We start from the raw sequence: 14,573 nt of genomic DNA on the forward strand, positions 1-14,573 counted from the left end.
GTTCAATTGAATAAATCATAAGATTTTAAAAATGCTGTTCTGCCTTAAGGTGTACAGTAACAGAAATATGGTTTTACTACCAGGAGCTATATGCTTTTTAATAAAAGCAAAGGTCAACATAGAAGAATCAGTTAATGTGCAGCACATAAATGCGGATTTCTGGAGACAGCTAAAAATATTTAAGACTCACAGCAATTTTTGCTTTCAGTTACCTGCCCACTACTTACCAACTTTCCTAAGGATCTTTTAATTCTCTTTCATTAGTTTGATGTAACACAACTGATACACACACTACTGAAAACGACACTTCATTCCTACTTATTATGGAAGAGGGGCTATGTTTGCTGATTTTTTTATTCTGTACAAATACTGTATTTCAAATACTTTCTTCATTCTGGGCACTCCAAATACATCAGGTAGAAATGGAGACTGAAGATGAAAGCAAACATTTATATACTTTAAAATATGTGCTTCCACTTAATAGAGCAGTATCTGCATGAATGGTATTTGTAAAGCAGATTACACTCGGTATATTTTAAAAATACTTAAGTTTAAATATTTTATATTACATTCAATTTCCCCCTGAAGTATACAGCCACAATATCCTAGTTTCACATTTTTAATAATATTGACACTGGCTTTGCTTTTCATAAAGTAATTACATTTTCAACGCTTCTTTCAACACCCAGGATCAAAAGACTATGTCAAAATATGGTATTGAAGAATCAAGCACTCAGAAGTTAGAGAAACCATGTAATTTTTACACCTAAAACTGCAACTCTTCCCTTTTGTGTTTCTATTCTAATCACTGGATAATACAGCTGTTACCAAGGGCAAGGATGAGCAGCAATAAGAGGAGGAAAAAACCCAACAAGTCAACAAGAAATAGAGCACAAAACCAGTACGCCATAACTAACACAGACAAAAAGCTAGATTTAGATTGCCAAATCAGCCCTAAAAGTTAGGATTTCCTAATCTTGATTTCCTAATAAACAAAATATGTTTACTTTTTTACTAGGGAAGAAATCATTTATCTACTAGATAAAATTCAACCACCACACATTATCAGCAAAGTACAAACACTGTGAGAATCAATTTGCCAGCATCTTCAGACTGCCTAGCTAGTGACAGAGGCTCTGACTACTCCCAGGTTTGTCAGCTGGGGCAGTTACTGTCTATCCCTTCCACAGAGAGCTTCAGTTTGAGGGAGTTTCCTTCCCTGCATTCCTCCATTAACACAGATGTCCTGAAACTTCCTGGAAACATGGGATTTTCAGTAAAAACTTATTTCCGCCTTTAAAAATAAATAAAATTGCTGATGAATGCAGGCAGTACAACATAAACAACAATCTTCAAGTTTTATATTTCAGCAGAAATTCAGTGTTATTTCCCAGCAAAGAGACAATACATTTTTGCAGCCAGAAGACCCGATGCAAATAATACATGCACCAGAGGCTCTCCAGCAGTCCCTATTCATCTCCTATCATCAACAGTTAAAAAATTCTGATCCTGCACTCTTTCAAACAGTAGTTCCTAGATAACAGTCTGAAAGGCCATATAACTAGATTAAAAATGATCTATGGAATCACACTATGTAAATTAACAGAAAAAAGCTTAGAGTATGACAACTGTGGAAGATATTCTGGTAACTGGGAAGTGTACACCTCTCAAAATAATTCAAGGCAGCAGCACAGAAACCTGACCTACAGGTAAGCTGATACAGAAATTCATGAGCTACAGAAAGTTGTGTAAAAATTATAGCATATTGTTCTATAGCAGTCTTTTTAACATATCCTGGACATTAAGATAGATGTTTCAGAAAACAGAATTATGACAAATGGTGTTATTAAAATGCCCAGTTATTCATTTACACTCACTATTGAGGTAAGGAAACACTATACAATCCTTCCACATTAAATTAAACATAGACAGCAAGAAGGTCTTCCTTAGGCTTCATCAGGTGTCCTCAGGAGCTACACCTACCAAGTATTTTCTTCCTCACTATCATCTTCATATTTCTATATTTCTCTAGTTACTAACTCTGAAGAACCACCTGTATGTTACAGAGACATGTAGTCTAGTCATTAATGATTAAGAAAGGAAACCAAACCAGACACATCCACATGTGCCTGCATTTCCAGAGATGTTGAAAGAGTTTACATTTCAAAGTCTTTAGGAAAAAAAAGGACTCATGTTTTAACACGAAGAGTATATTTTTCTTCTCTGATAATTTAAATAGTTCAATTGCTCTTGTTTAAAATCTCTGGAAAGGTGAGTAACGAATCAAGATTAAAAAAAATGCAACAAAAAAAAAGACTAGAGAAAAGGGAATATTTAAATGATGATGGCTGCAAAATGACCCGTATCATTCACCAATAGTTTATGGGTATGTATTTAACTCCCACATGCACACACAATTGCATCACTAAACAAAAATACCATTTTATCACACAATTCTTAACAGAGAACAGTGCAATCAATCTGATGCTTTAAACACCACACAGGATCTAATGGCCGTTTGTCAATGTTGGTCAATAAGTAGCTACTTACATTAACAAAACTTATTACAGGAAGAGGACTGCAATCTCAAAACATGCATTTATTTGGATTAACTTCCCCATCTGTAACGGTCTGTTATGTGAGATGTGGAAGTCTGCTTTCAAAAAAAAAGTATGATTTATTTGAACTATTTTAACAAATTTCACTGTCTTAAGCTTTTAGAGTCCTGTCACAATACGAACAATGAACCTTCATGCAGAAGTTGTGCCTGTTTTGAGAAACTTTCTAAATTGCTGTTCTTCAGTCTATGAGAATTTAATTAAAGCAGTAAACAAACACATTACTGTTGTAAATTCTAGAGAAGAAAAATACCCCAAAAAGACCAATTTGACTTTAGTACTTTAGTCCCAAAAGCCAAATTTCTCATTTCTGCATTTCTCAGTCCAGCACATTATGTCTCAAATGTTCAAAGCCAAAACTGTACCTGTCTACCACAGAGCTTTCTGTCATTGCTCTGATTCCAGAAACAAGTAATTTCCACTGTTGAAATTCATTATAACTCATTTAACTGAAAGAAATCTGAAGAGAGATGCTACAATTCCAAGCTAACTGAAGTTCATGCTGAGGTTTTGAACCTGTGAAATAAAGGTATTTAGAAAATATGTTTTGCTCCAGTTCTGTTACTGTTTATGAAAACTTCAAACATCCCTGGCTTTCTGATGCCTCACTTCACTAGCCTCACCAGATCTAGAGCCACCTGCCAGACTCTTGCTCACCACTGTTAAAATACAAAAATATAGAATGTTAAATGTAACAGCAATTTCAGTTTTGGTGTTCATGCTTTATAGCTGCACTCACATAACACCAATTCCTGTAAGAACTGCAAAGGACACAGTAATATAAAAATCAGCTTTAACAGAACTTTACAAAATACAAATTTGTAAGCAAAAATAAGGTTAGGATTAAAACTTAGTCACATGCATTAACTCATTTTTGTTCAAACAAACACTGTACTCAAGTTATAGGACAGATATTTGATAATTGCAAATTTGGGAAAAATCTCCTGAAAAGTTACTCTATCCCAAAAAGAAAATAATTCCTGGAGGGTTTGTTTGTACTATTTACATAGATCTTACAGTGCAAGTTTATAGTTCATTTAGGTGAGATGAGCAAGATTTGAATCTTATACATGGAAAGGTAATTTTCTGTTTTGTGCTTTTAAAATTAGGAAATTAAGTTCAGATTCCCAAATTATAAATACAGTTAACTTTGAATTTGGTTGAGGTTTTTTTTTCATGTGAAGGCCAACTACATTTGCTATTCCGAATTCAGCAGTTAATTCTCAAAAGTACAGCAAATGTCAACTGAACACACAACATGATAAGGTCTGACAGAAAAAAAAAGTTTCTGATGACAAGACAGACCACTTACTAATTTCTCTGGGGAAGCTATTGCATTTTTAATGCAATTTCATAGAAGTACAATGTACTTAATTTACATTAATCCTCTGAGTATGGTCTTTAAGGAAAGCATATAAGGAACGCAGAAAACCTTAACGCTGACATCTAAAAACATTGTTTTAATGTTAAACAGATAATTAAGTAACAGTTTCTCTCACTTGGATGGGTTGCTTACCTCTGGGGGGGGATATAAGGAGCAGATACTGTTGGCATAACCGTACAGGGTTCAACCACCGTTTTCTTGGCCTTTTTCGTCTTTTTTCTGACTTTTGATGTAGACCTAGCAGTTCTGACTGATCCTTCCTTTCTACAAACACCGTTTTTGAATTCAGCTTCTCCATAAATATTTAGAGGTCTCCGTGTGCAACCTGGTGGAGTATGCACATCACAATAGGCAGTCTTTTTTACAGAGAATGTTGTCCCACTGCCAGTTAGTTCTTTCACAGGTTCCATTTTCATGTATAGACCAGCCTTTTGAGCACACGTCACATGGAATGCAGTATAGCAGTTTGCTTTGTGGCACTGGATGCAGGCACCAACACCTTTCTGTTTACAGAGGTAGCATGTTAACTTCCATCTGGCTGGGGGAATGTTCCTGACACCGTCAATTGGCTCAATAAAAACAGTATTGGCAAATCCAACTTCTGGAATCCACAAAGCACACACAACATGTCCCCAGCGATCATCATCAGTCTTTTTAAAGGCACCTCCCTTGTTTGGGCACAGCACACAGTCTACAGGCCGAGAACGGGACTGCAGACAGTGTCTGCAGAGCCACTGGCCCTCAGGTATATATGGCACCCCATAGCATTCCTGATGTACTGCTAAATTACACATATCACAAAACAGGATTACATTGCTGTTCTGACATTCACCATCCATGCATATACAACACACTGCGTCTTCATCAATTAAAGACTGATGATCACCCTGTTTTTGGTTCTCACAATAAGATTCTTTTTCAAACCTATCCATAAGGAATTCAAACATATTTTGTGAAACAACTGACACTCCATCACTTTTACGCTTCTCATTTATTATTTCTAACCACGCATAATCTTCTTCATCCATGTCATACTCAACTTCATTATCAAGTTCTTCTGCTGACTTCTCAATAAATTTGTAATAAACTGGAGGTCTCCGAGGAGCTGAAGGGGGACTGTATTCAACAATCCGTACTTTTGGTTCTGGAAGAGGAGTTGTTGTAGCCGGTATACCATGTGAGCTTGGAAGAGCTTCATTTTTCTTTTTCACTTTGTTATTTTTATGCCGTTTGCTTCTTAGACAAACTGGTGGTCTTTCACTATTTTCTTTATTGCTGTTGCATTCACTCATTTCCTGGGCTGTAAGGTCATCTTCTAATATAATCTCTAGAGGATCAAAGATACTGATCCTATGCAGACGGCCTTCAATTTCTATTTCAACCATTCTTTGAGCTTGAGCATATGTCAAGGTTTCTCGTGTAGGGGAGTGCTTAATACTGCATGGGGAAGAAGAATGCCTTGCTGCCGATACTCGATGACATCTTCCTTTTCTCCTCATTTGGTAATGTTTACCTAAAATTAAAGCAACAGATAATATTATTAATTCTAAATATTCACACGAAGATATTAGTTTTATTATAGCACGAAAAAACCACCCAAACACCTTTGGTTCTATAGCTCCCAACCTATGCACTCAATTTAAAAGAACAAAACATCCGTCACCCTTTCTTACTAGGACTGCTCACACCATTTTGCAGAAATTCAACCTAGCAACAAATAGATCTCCTAAATAACAGTTGCTCAAAGTAAACACAACTATGCTAAACCTTTGATACCAAAATCCTACATAAGAGCTATTTGTATGACGTTTGCTTGAGGAAAAAAACATTTCAGAAGTGCCACATTAAAAAAAACCAACTAAAAAACCCACAAAACACCTGTTAGATTGTAAAAAACCCCTCAAAAAAACTAACAATCACAAAAGAAAAAAGAAAAGCAAGTTTTCCCTGTGTTTTTTACCAGAGGAATCTGAAATAGTCATGCTAATAATAACATTATTAAGCCCCTACACTTTAAGATAGAAAAACATGCATACTCCCAAATTTGTCAAGTAAGCACTTGGATAGCTATCTACTTTTCTCTTATTGAGCTTGTTATTCTTTATAGAATGATGAACTGAACTTGCAGTGTCCAATATGATGTAGTGTGAACTGCAACTAGCAAACATTCTACCTGTAAAGCAGATTTGACTTTTAACAAAAAGATGCTTCTGACATACAAATTTCCATGAACATTCACCCTTCTCCCTCAACAGATTCTTCAAGAGTTTTCTCAGAGCAACTAGGCTAGATACAAAAACTGTCTTTAAATCCATCCCCAAGCTCTTTAATGTAATTTTCAAGTTTATCACCTTGTGGAAAGAGACCGTTCTACACGCCATAGAAAAACACAGCTTTCTCTATCCCACCATAAAACACCATGACTAAAGCAGGCAAGCACTTTTATGACAAAATTTCTAATTAAAGTTTCTGTACCTATGCCTCTCCACATTTTAATTTTGAGAGGTTTTTTTTCCTATGAGGGCTGAAAATACTGTAAAAACAACTAAGTTTAAAAGTTCTACTCCTCCCTTATTCTTAATAAATCATGAGTAAACAGCAAAATTCAACCTCAGCTACAGGGGAAAAAAAAAACCAAAAACACCTCTTGTCATTTAATCACTGACTTAAACTATTACTAGATCCTTACCACTTCAAATCTGTACTTCAAGTTAGTGCTGTGTATTAGTTAAAATAACACAACTATAGAGTTAGCACGTATTGCCAAAATAGCAAGAGAAATACAAAGATCAAAACAGAATATTGTTAAAAAACAGAGTACCTCTTTCAGGAAGAAAAAAGCAAAGACTGGAACAATTACAACTACTTCATGTAAACTACACCTTTTACATGAACACTGAATAATTTAAGCACCCATCATTATAACTAGCATTCTTGATTAGGTCTGATCTATCTCACAAGCCACCTCGTTTCCCCAATCTAAGCTAGTTTTATTATTCAAGCAAGAATTGTGTTGCTCACAGATCTGACTATTAAACAATCCTTAACTCTTACTACTTGTTTTTTATAGCAAAACAGACAACAGACGATGTTTGAGCATGACAGATTTCGGATCTGCTCTATATGAACCATAGGTAAATAAAATAGGATCCAACTCTTCAAACAAATTCAGAAGAAATATTTAATTATTTAATCTTGCGAACCAACACAGGATAAAATCATACCAGTTTCTCTATTGGTATTTTAGAAGTTTAAACCACTGATACTACTTCAGAAAGTCCAATAACTAGAAACAAAGGCATACTAATATTTACTTGAAATTAAAAATTAGTTATCAGTCACAATCCATTTTACAATTCATAGGCCAAAGATAACACACTGGCCCTGATTTCTGTTTATGACTGTAAACAAATAACAAGGCATTCTTCAGCTAAAACACACTAGTGTGTCAGTGTACAGACACCTACTAGAGATCAAAATGTTTTAACCTCACAGTATATGTCTTTAACTTAGCCACTGATCAAGAAAAATAGATCACTTACATTATGTTTACCTCATATATAATTGCTCTTTAATGTTGTCTAGATGTAAAAATCTTTATCTTTAGTATCAAATTTAATTTCACTATCTAATTTAACCCAAGAGAAAAAAACCTCCACAAAACTACATTAATGCCAGATTTCCAAGGTATCCCCTCCGTTCCTGAGATTCTTAAGTATGGCTGCAAGCAGGTTACAAGAGCAGGAAGAAAATATTCAAAAGCAGAAGTGTTCTTGCTTTAAGATTTAGGAGTATTTGTTGTAAAAGTCAAATAAACTGCATGAACCAGAATGATTAAAAAAAAAACTGAGCTAACATCTAAGCACGTCCCCAGCAATACTCAACTGTAAATAAATCTAGATTTAAAAATTACAGTCAAAAACACAGAGAAATACCCTACAAAAATTGGAACTGGTAGTACTATGGCCAAATTTCATAGAAACTTAGTGTGTGTAACCTACATGCTCTGGAAGGCAAAGCAACATTGTTTTCTTTCTCTAAAAGTCTTCTGTTCGCAAACGTCCTATAGACATTCCGGAGGAACACCAGATTTCTGCATAACAAATTCCTGACTAGCAATTGGTCTGCTTGTCCTAGTAATTATCAGACATATTTCTTCCTTCTCTCCCTCCCCCCGCAGTACCCCGTAGATCCATAGGAATGCAGACCATGAACCGAAATCTGCAAAAGAGTAAACTAAGTTTCCATTCAGTATTAATAGAGATACCACACTACCAGAAAAACACAATTTCTTTAAGGAACTTCTGTGAACACCTTTCTGCCTCTTACAACAACTTTAAAAATGCAGGAGATAAACCAGACACGTTATCCACAGCTTTTCCCTCTTGGAATTACATCAGCTGCTTGGCAAGACAGTCACCATCAGACGCTTTACCTCACCCCAACAAAAGTACGTAAAAACAGCTGTTTCCGTGGAATGCACGGTATGAGGGAAAACAGACTTTTTACCAAGGTACAGGATGGATAAAGCTAACAGGAAAAGCATGATAAAGTACGCTTTTTTATTAGAAATTCCTTTTGCAATCGCTGTCCTAGTTACCTTCCTCCTCTTCAGTTAAATTACCTTTGGTCCCTGGATGCCCTGCTCAATGGAGAAGGGAATTCCACTCTCAATGGACACTTTCATGCAAACCATTAAAAAGAGAAAGACACAGGAATGCTCTTTAATCCTAGACAATGCCGGACAGTAATCAAACAGCGCTTACACGCATACGGGGCGGACGCCACTCACAAGTTCAGATGCGGAGCAGGATCACCCCCTCGGGGAATGCTAAGAACCGGGGCTCACGTCACCTGGCGAAGCGGCCCGCGGGCACAACAGCGACGCAACGAGAACCACTCTCCCCCGAACCGCCGGCGGACCGGACCGGCCGTGCCTCGCCTCACCGCCTGGCGCACCGGGACCGCGCAGCGATCCCGGCTCCCGCCGCCCCCGCGCTGCCGCCCCGCGCCCGGGGCCTGCACACGCCCACGGGCCTGCCCACACCCACGGGCCCGCCTTCCCCGGTGCTGCGCTAACACTTCCTGCCCACGCCCAGGGAGCCTCCAGCGTGCACACACCCCTCCGAGCCGATGGTTCCTGCCCGGCCCCGGCATTCCCCCCTCCCGGCCCCCGGGAGGATGGTTCCTGCCCAGGCCCATCATCTCCAGCCCTTCCCAACAGTCACCTCCCTCCACTCCGCGAAAATACTCGGCCCACAAATATGGCGGCTGACAAAACAGCTCAAGCGGCGCCCTCCCCCAGACCGCCGCGCTCGGCTCCCCCCTGCGCAGCCTCCCCGCCCGCCCGCCTCGCCCTGACCACCTCTTTTCCACCGCGGCTTCTCCCGCTGCCGTGCCCAGCCCGCCCTGCCTTTCCTCCCTCCGGTCTACCGTCCCGCCGCGGCGAGATCCGCCGGCTCCAGGACCCGCCGGTTCCTGGCCCCGTAGCCCCCACCCGCCGGCCTCCGCCGCCCGCCCAGCTTCACTCACGCTGTGGGAGCCGCCGAAGCGCGGCTGACAGACCTCCCGCTCCGCCTCTGCGGCCGACGCTGCGGCCGGTTTAATGGCGGAGCTCCCGCCGGTGCTGCCGCCTGGCCCCGCGTCCGGCAGCCGCGGGCGGGCGAGCGGGCGCTGAGAGGGCCGCGCTGCCCACGGCGACGACCCGACGCTGGGTTCGGGGCTGCTGTTGCAGCCGGGCGCGGCGCATTCGTGAGGCGCGGCGCAGATCGCCGTCCGGCTGCGGGCTCGGCGCTCAGCTCCCGGGGCTGAGAAGCTCCCCTCCCCCCTCGGCACAAACAATGCGGCTTCACCACAGCGCTGCGCCGACGGGGGGGAGGAGAGGAGGGAGGGAGGGAAGGGACGTGAGGGCGCCAGGCACCGCCCAGCTCCGCCACTGCTGCCGCCGCCACGGGGAGGGGCCTGAACTCCACCGCCTCCCCGCCCCCGGATGGCGGAGGGCCGAGGGGGTCGGCCGGCCCGGCACCAGCCGGCACGGAGCACTGGGAAGGGGAAGGCCGAGCTGAGCTGAGCCGGGCCGCGCCTCTGGGGACAGGGCGGGAGCACAGTGTTCCAGCTGCCCGCCTTCCCGCCCGGCGCAGCCCGTTCCCTGGGCCTCGCCGCGGCACCCACCCCCATCCAGAACATTTAAACGCCCCAGCGCAGGGTGAACAAAAACGGAGGAGGAGGGGAGACGGGGCGGGACGCGGCTTGTTACAAAACCAGGCTCGAAACTAGAAGCGAGTGGTATCTATTATTTCTTTGGGGGAAGTCCAAGCTCGAGATTCGTGCGTAGAAAATTTGCTTGAAAGTTAGTTCTGGCGTGGTCTCCTGGTCAGGCTGCTGCTTGTAAATAATCTGGTAACAGCCTTACATTATGCCATAGCAAAAGCTATTTCTGATCCTCCCTGCGACGGACACCCTTTGTTCTGCATTATTTTAAGACAGCCATTACAGTCATAGTCGAGATCTAGTGGATTTTGTTGCAATACGTTTGCACGTCAGCTGCACCCACGTGCTTAAAACAACTTTTAGGTAGCCCAGCCCAACACTTATCATGTCCTGCATGTAGTAAAAAGCAAACGTTCAAGAGCAGGTATGCCTCTCATTGCCCATCTCTTAACAACCACACACTAAGCAAAGCTTTCTTCAGAAGGACAAATCTTTACTTTTTCTCTAGCCCTACTGTGGTCACCTCACACAGCAGCTGCCCAAACAACTGCTGGTCTTACAATAAATTTATGACTAGGAAATAAAAAATATATTCACCTGTCACGTTATAATTGTAGAAAGTGAATTAAGGTCCAGAGAGCTTAAGTAACTTTGCTAATGAAATCCTGCACTTTCCAACTCCTTTTCCCCCCATCAGGGACCACCCAGAATGATGATCTCTAAACAAAACAGAAGCTATTAAAACTGTGAACACTTGTGCAAGTGCACTTGTTGAAGAAATAAACCTTTAGAACCTAACATCGGACTCAGATGACCTGCAATATGGTAATTTAAATCAACGTTGTTGCACTGGAATTCAGCTTGTGGTAAATAATACTAGAGGGATTTAGCATACTAAATTATATACATTTGGGCATGAAGTATAAAAATGATAAATATTGTCAAGATGCTATTAATCAAATCACATCTGTGATAGAAAACATGTTTTATCTTTTAAGTAATAATCCACCTGTGTGTCTGCCCTGCAGCTGTACAAATGCTTTATAACTGAAGACAAATCTACAGAGAGCTTGATGGTGTCCATATCTCACACATCTGATTCACGAGTAAATCTGGCACTTTTTCAGTTTCTTTTTTACTCCCAGGTGCACTGTAGCATTCCATAGCTGGACATCCCTTTGAAAATGCAGTGTTCCTTATTGGTATCTGTATCATTTAACCATCTTTTTGTAGTTAAAACTTATACTTTACTCTCCCTAGTAAGCTCTTACTTCTGACTTTTCTTGAGATGCGCCTTCCAGCTCTGCCTGCCCAGTGCACAGGGCACTTTTGGTAAGAACACTCCATCCATAAGGTGTAAGGTCTTAAACTCCACACTGATAAAAACAGGAAATGGCAGTTCCAAAATAATTTCATTAAAAAGACAGTGGCAGCATTGATTCCCACAACCTATTGACCAAGGACTTGTAGCACAGCCTGAATCAATCACGACAAGTGTGCTATGGTGCCAGAACCTGATCTCCTAATAGATTTGAAATTAAAAGCTTCTTATGCACGTTAATGTAAAGCAGAATAGCCGCTCAGATTCTCTATAGAACTTCAAAGAACTGCTGAGCTTCATTTCCTGGTTCCCATACTAAAGACAGTGTCTCCACCTCAAGTTACTAACATGCAGCCAGGTGTTCTAAATCCTCTCAAATCCAAGTAAGAAGGTATGAGGATTTTTTGCTGTGGATTGTCTAGCTTCTAGCACAGAATGCTTGTCATTCCTTATGATACTTCAGCAGAAATACCAGGGCAGGTTCAACATGTAGTTCAGTATTAGGGGCCTTACCCTTTTGAAGCATTTCTTGTATGACAGGCTACCAGATCAGTATCTTCAGCCCTTCCGTGTTAAGTATTAGCATGTCAGCCCATATTTCAAAATGCAACAGTATGTAGTGTGGTCTGGGGCATCTGACCAGTCCTCAGCACATGCTTCTATAATCTCAAATATGTTTTCTTTTCTGTGTCACAAGGAGATTCATACTTCAAAATAGTATTTTTTCTATTTTTGGTTAAGGAGAAAACAATCCCACTGGGATATTGTACAACTTCAAGCAAAAAATAATTGGCCCTCTGAACCATAGTTTGATGAACCCCCACCACTTTTTTTGGCACTAGCTCAACATATGCATGGGACTTCAGTCTCAGTCCATCATATTCTTCACTCCTCTGCTTGGCGGTATCGAGTTTTTCAAGTTGCCCCTGCTGACTCATTCTTCATGGAAGACTGCCACAGAAAAAGCATCTTCTGCCTACCAGCTTTCACCTGCACTAGTTATCCAATTCTTAAGAGAAACACTTCAAGAAGTAAGAATCATGTAAAGAAGCACAAATGCTATTTATTGGCTTTGGCATCCTCCCTTTCCTTGCAGAATCAAACTTCATGAGACACATTTATACATTGCCACAGTGTATTACCTTGGTTTTACATATTTTTTAAATAAAGATCAACACAGATTTACTGCATAACTTAAATATCACCAGTTATGCTGATCTTCCCTGGATGGAACTCTATTATCCCTATCCCTCTCCTCATCTAAACAGCTGCCAGGTGAAGGGCCAAGCAAGAGGCAGAGCCCATTCCACAACTTATTTAGATCCTGCAAGAATCCTTCAATTTCAGGGCAATTCCTGAAATTGGAATGCCATAATGTCGGTGTGGCAAGATGATAAATCTGCCTAACCTTGCCAAGTCATGTCATGCCTCTGTACGATGCCTCAAGTCAATCTATTCCTATACAGTTTTCAAGTCTGGCTTCCCCACTATTTGATTTACACCTTTAGACTCATCTATACATGATAAACATTCCTCTCCAAAATACTCTCTCAATAGATAAAGCATTACCATGGTCCTCCCATCCTGCAAGGCGATTCTTTATGACCTCACTTACCTCATCCGTCGTGATATATGGTACTGGTAAAATACTCACAGGCACAACTGTGCAAGGCTGGTTGTTCCCACAAGAAAGGTTGTTCACAAACCCTATGGAAGCTAGAATAGTATGCATCATAGGAAAGATGCTGCAATCCTATCAAAAGACATGTTACAGCAGCATTCTGACAAACCTATAACTGTTTATCTTCAGTCTGTGAGTTGGTATAGCATCCCTCTACCTCTTCTGGCTGATCTTTGCAAATTCCTATAGTTACACACAAATTCACATATCACTGATGTATCTCCCAGTTATCAATATTAGACTGAGAGGGATGTATGGTACAAAGTCCTGGAAGAGAATTTCAGAATGGGGATCACACTTTTTACTTCAATGATTGAAGAAAAAAGTTGCCCCTTTTATTTATATGTTTACTAAGTATCTTCCATGTTGTCTAGGTAGGAAGAATTGTCTGCATTTTCCTTGTCATTCCTCTGAAGTTTTAGATGTATAATGACAAAAGGATGACTAAAGATGAAAGAGTATTACTGTTCATTCATGTACACCAACTGCTAAGGAACAAAATATTTTTATTTCTTATGGCCTCATTAACTCTTATTTCTTGCAAGTATCATCTTTCTCATCCTCAGAATCAAAGTGGTTCTTTATGTATAAAGTTGCTAAAAAGACCCTTTAGATCCCCAGAACAGTTCATGTTGATCCAAGTGAACAGTCTTCACTGAAATGCAAGTTTTAAAACAGACTGGAGGCTGTCAATGCCTTTTATGGTACTGATAAAGACAGAGCCTTTTTATCATCAGAGCTCCAGCAGAACTCAAGCTACATCAGTCTTCTTGCTAAGAAAATACCTCTGTAAGCTGCATCAGCTAAGCAGTCCTATGGGCTGTTATCTATAGATAATACTTAAAGATCATTTGACAGAGTGGTCTTTAAAGCTGTACAGCTGCTACGCAAATACCCTTACCCCATTTCCTTGTAAGCATTTGTGGGAACTACTGCTTGGAGTCACCTACTGCAATAAGAAATATGTGGACTGTCATTTGCAGACAGAAAGATATGTTAAGCATTTCACTAAGATACATGATTGACAAGCAAACCTATTTCCTGCCTTACTTACCCTTCCACTATCTCACTTGAATCCTTTAACATCATATACCCTTGGGATTTTGCAGTTGCTTGTTGTTGCATGTGTCTTGTTGCTAATAACTGTTGCATGATGGAAGGTGGGACTTGAGCTCACCCCTTTCGGACACTGTAAAGACAAAACCAAAAAAAATATCTTCAGTACTAGAATATACATGAAAACATAGGTAAACTACACTTCAGCAAAAAGAAACAAAATTCAAAAATCCCCAAATTACAAATTGCTGCAGCTTAAGTACAAAGCTTGCCCATCTACTCACCTGTAGGTCTTCTAAATGG

At 40.6% G+C, this 14,573-nt stretch overlaps 1 protein-coding gene across 2 annotated transcripts in view; it reads right to left on the reverse strand.

The window, feature by feature from the left end:
- Positions 1–9,881, reverse strand: part of BRD1 (bromodomain containing 1) — a 55,593-nt gene extending 45,712 nt beyond the window's left edge. The window contains exons 1-2 of one of the 2 annotated variants that reach the window (XM_030461581.1): positions 9,535–9,881; positions 4,135–5,515 (exon numbers count right to left, since the gene is read on the reverse strand). In XM_030461581.1, coding sequence (XP_030317441.1) covers positions 4,135–5,501 — 1,367 coding nt within the window. In that variant the 5' untranslated portion in view covers positions 5,502–5,515; positions 9,535–9,881. Of the gene's footprint in view, positions 1–4,134; positions 5,516–8,794; positions 8,879–9,534 lie in introns of those variants that run through there. The other variant, XM_030461588.1, reaches the window with a different exon arrangement.
- Positions 9,882–14,573: the final 4,692 nt, after the last annotated feature.

This window comes from Calypte anna, chromosome 1 (assembly GCF_003957555.1).
Source record: "Calypte anna isolate BGI_N300 chromosome 1, bCalAnn1_v1.p, whole genome shotgun sequence".
NCBI lineage: Eukaryota > Metazoa > Chordata > Aves > Apodiformes > Trochilidae > Calypte > Calypte anna.